Raw genomic sequence first — 4,206 nt, 5'->3', positions numbered from 1 at the left:
CCCCCAAAAAAAAGCAATCCCGGAGCGCCTGAAAAGGAGGTTAGTCCAGTCTAGACTACTGTTATGTCTTGTACATGTAATTTTGTAGTGATTAGACTGTGTTATTGCTCAGTCCTCTCCACCCCTGCACATACATGTACACATACTGTTGTTCAGATTTGTGGCGGCACACAGTACATATGTTTTAGTAAACCTCTGGTACGCTGTCGACATGAGCACACTGGAAAACAAATTATAAACTGGACTTTTGCGTGGCCATGGTGGTGGGTCTGCATCAGCCACTGTGAAAGGGGGCGAGCTACAACGTTTTGCCCATACTACATTACTCCACCTCTAGTCTATATCTTCCCGCGCGGCCGCCATGCGGACCCCCATTTCAGAACCAAGGACATCGTCCGGTGGCGGACGGGAAGGCAGGGGCGTCTGGTCGCCTGGAGACACCCGCTCGCTTCGATGTCCTTGTTGTATCTAGAACCGTGCTTTTGTCATGACTTAGGCACACTTCTGGATAGCCCACAGACCCCAAATATACTAGTATCCAGAACTGTGCCTAGGATGCGTAGACTCTCCAGAACCGCGTGCCTGATTCTGACCCTAACTCATTCATGTATAGAACTACGTACGCACGGTTCTGGATACAATAGTCCCCTACTGAGGCGAAGTAGTCTTGGCTTATTTCGGCTAGGTTGCCCCCTGTAATTACAAGTAAGCACAATACCAGTACATGTATGTGATTAGGTAGCCTCTATCAGGCTTCGGGAGGCGACTGGAAAGAGTAGAAATCGGCCATTGAGAGATAGCATTCCATGGGAGTTGGTCTGCTGGAGAGAACAGTTTGCCGCACCCGTGTGGAGACCAACTTCCCTGGCATGCTAGCTCTTTCCAGCCGCCTCCAGAAGCCTGGTAGAGGCTAATAATTAGGCACTTTGATATGAAAATGAATGAACATCGGTCTCTTGCTATTGTTCCACAGGAGAGCGCACGACCAGTACGATGAACGGGCTGATCCTCCAGAACCTGGTGCTGAGTGACGCGGGAGACTGGGTCTGTACCGGGGAGCTGTCCAACGGCTTCACGGACACCGTCACTGTACGGGTCATCGTGGACGGTGAGTCTCAAAAAGGCCATGTTGATTTGATTATATGGATGACATCCTCTGGGAACCCCAAAACTGATGCGAGCGTGCGAATAAAAAAAGTTTGGCAAAAAAATTGATTTTGTTATGAAATTTACGTGGTTTTGAAGGTTGAACAAATGACACAGAGTATGGTTTGGTGAATAATCTACTCTTCAAATTCATTCCCCTGTCCTCCGATCTTGCTTGAGCGGTCTGACTAGATTTAGTCCACGTCTACCTTTCTATACGGATCAAATCGAATTTGAGTTCAATTTGAGTCAAATTTGACCCTCCAAACACTACTGAACTACCACCGGCCTCCAGCCAACCATTTTGATATGGGTTTTCCTTTTTGCCGTAAACTAACAACTGAACAACTGAAGTTATCAACTCAAAACTGACTTATTTCCTTTTTCCTTGACCGAGTAGACATTCCTGGGCCGCCCCTGAACTTGGCCTTGGAAACCCCGACAAGTTCAAGTGTACTGGTGACGTTTGACCGCCCGGAAGGGTCCGAGGCGTTGATCCTGACACAGTGGATCATCGAATATCGTGCTTCAAGAGACACCGTTTGGACTACGGTCATAGAGACTGACACGGGTGAGTAGTAGTAGTGTAGGAGCTCTGTGAGTCGTGTTGATGGGGCAGCATATGGAGTATGTGGACTGGGATTTCTAGTCTCTAACAGACGAACTATGCTGGATGTAGGGGAAATAATTTGCCATAGAAGTTTGCACTTGCACGTGTAGACCATAAGGGGAATTGGAAATATTATCCTTACCGCGGCCAAGTGTTGATCCTACTTGCGCCGAATTATACGATCCGCAATCCCTTAGAAATGCCTGGTGGGGGCTATGGGATTTAAATGAAGGGGCATTTGTTTCTAGAGGGGGTGTCTTCGTATTCTTCATCATGAGATACGTACATTTCATGAGATCAGAGTTCGACTTGAATCAAGCTTTGGTGGTGGTTTCCTGTATTTCATAGGAGTTCTCATTATGAAAGTTCATCAGTGTTGGTAGTTTAGAGTTAAAACTTCAGATCCAACACAAAAAGTTCTCTCACCTAGAGCTTTCCACCAGTCACTCTGGTCTTCCTCAGTAGACTGACCCAGTGAGGCTTGTCACGTGGCTTCTTTGAAGTGTGACACAGGAGTTCTTTCAATCAAGAAATAGATCTAATTAAGTTTCTCCTCGCCAGACCTGACAGAGTTCTCCGTGGCTGGGTTGTTGCTTGAGGAGACCTACAGGTTCCGTGTGGCGGCGGAGACTGGGGCGGGCAGGGGCGACTACTCTCAGGAGGAGTCCCTTACCATCACGGAAGGTAATACATAACTAGACTAGAAAGGCCAACATTTGCTTCGGAGCAAATGTAATATTTCACTTCATCTCCCTCCCCAAACAAAAATAGAAGATTCTAAATAAATCATACTGCAATTATACAAGGACAAGCACTTTGAATCTTAACAGCTTTATTTACAAAAATGGCACTTGGCAATTATCTCCCAATTTTTTTTTTTACAAAGATGCAAGGACAAGTACTTTAAATCTCGACAGCTTTACTTTTCACTTATCTCAATCTCAAAGTTATATATTGCAGGTACCTAAATATGTATGGAGTGAAATAAAAACCAAAATTTGCAAAGCAAATCCATCATGTTTACCTCCATATGATCTAGCCTAACAAACTACTGTTCTGTTTATTGGTACTTATATGCATTGATATAAAATACATGTATAAGGTGAGCAGCAGCTCTCAACTACGTCCTGCTACAAAATGTAACCCGACTACACAGGCTTTCTGCTACAACACCAGTTACCATGGTGACAGACGTCTGGTCCAGGTCATTGACTTTATTTGTTTGGAAAAGAAGAAGAAGAAGAGAAAGAAATAGAGCACAAAAATGTTTCCTTCTACTGACGAACATTTGGGGATGCTACTTAAGTCTGAGTTTTCAAATTCTATCCAGTTGCTTGTCAATGAGTAACTGTTTTTTTCACCGTCTTTTCTGGATGTCCAATCTTCATCAAAGTTTCTATGACTATATTTCAGTCACCACTTCAGCAACAACAACTACCGAAAATGCGCCACAACAGACAACAACACAGTCAACGACGATAGCTGCCTCCCTCAGCAACAACACCGAAACTTCCCCGACCATCGGACAACAGTCAGGCGACCCTGAACCAACCCTCAACAGCGTCCTTACGATTGTTCTGGCCCTATTGGCAGCCCTGATTGTGCTAGCGTTAGTCGGGGTGGGAGTGTACGTTTGGTGTAAGAGGTCACGGAGGAGGGTGGTCTGTCAGACACAGAATACAGCCAAGACACCTCCTGCCTGAATAGTTTCTGAAGCATCCCCAGTATATAGGACTTACTATATACATGTACATGGTTTGAGAGTGTGTTGAATTATATCACTTTGTCCCTTCATTTTGAGAGTTTGTTTACGTTATATTTTGTTGTGTTGTGTTATGTTGTGTTACTTATGGACTCATTTTGTGTTTCTGTTGTTCAATGTTTAACGTTTTGTAATCAGTATATGTCTTTTGGACATTTATTTAAACAGATTTGTCTTTCGTTTTGTCTTGATTCTAAAGTAAAGAAACTGCTACAAGACACGATATTGTCTCGAAGACAGATCTATTTTTCGCATGCATTATCAATGATTTTCTGATTATTTGTTGTTTTTTAAGGTTTTCAGTTTTATTACTGTGTGCCCTCCTTTGGTATGATTTTTGTGTGTTTTTGAAATTGGTAATAAAATGGCAATTGCTCACCTCTGCGCATTCCTGCCTTTAAATGTTTTCATTCTTTTAATAATGCTACCGGAAATTTTAACTTTGAGTTTATTTTATTGTTAAATCATCCTAGTTTTTGAACCTCACGTGCTAATATAATATAATCAAGTAGGGCTAATCATGAGTTTCGGGATTTTGAATCAAAATCATGCTTGATCACTGGGGACAGCCTGGCCAAAATCTGCAAAGACTACCTTGCTAGACCGGCCTGACCGGTATTCTTGTATAAAGGTTCAGTGCACACAGGTTTTATAGTGTGCTCATTCGGACAGCATTCCAGAGGGCTAC

General features: G+C 43.5%; 1 protein-coding gene across 1 annotated transcript in view; it reads left to right on the top strand.

Moving 5' to 3' along the window:
* The window catches only part of LOC109467320 (protein sidekick-1-like), a 12,098-nt gene extending 8,263 nt beyond the window's left edge, over nucleotides 1-3,835 (top strand). Inside the window, exons 3-6 of the mRNA XM_019765264.1 lie at nucleotides 974-1,108; nucleotides 1,547-1,717; nucleotides 2,318-2,440; nucleotides 3,170-3,835. Coding sequence (XP_019620823.1) covers nucleotides 974-1,108; nucleotides 1,547-1,717; nucleotides 2,318-2,440; nucleotides 3,170-3,459 — 719 coding nt within the window. The 3' untranslated portion in view covers nucleotides 3,460-3,835. The remainder of the gene's footprint in view (nucleotides 1-973; nucleotides 1,109-1,546; nucleotides 1,718-2,317; nucleotides 2,441-3,169) is intronic.
* Nucleotides 3,836-4,206: the final 371 nt, after the last annotated feature.

Source organism: Branchiostoma belcheri, unplaced genomic scaffold (genome assembly GCF_001625305.1).
Source record: "Branchiostoma belcheri isolate BF01 breed outbred unplaced genomic scaffold, Haploidv18h27 scaffold18, whole genome shotgun sequence".
Lineage (NCBI taxonomy): Eukaryota > Metazoa > Chordata > Leptocardii > Amphioxiformes > Branchiostomatidae > Branchiostoma > Branchiostoma belcheri.
Note: the sequence above shows the minus strand (reverse complement) of the source record. Positions and strands in the feature narration are given on the sequence as shown.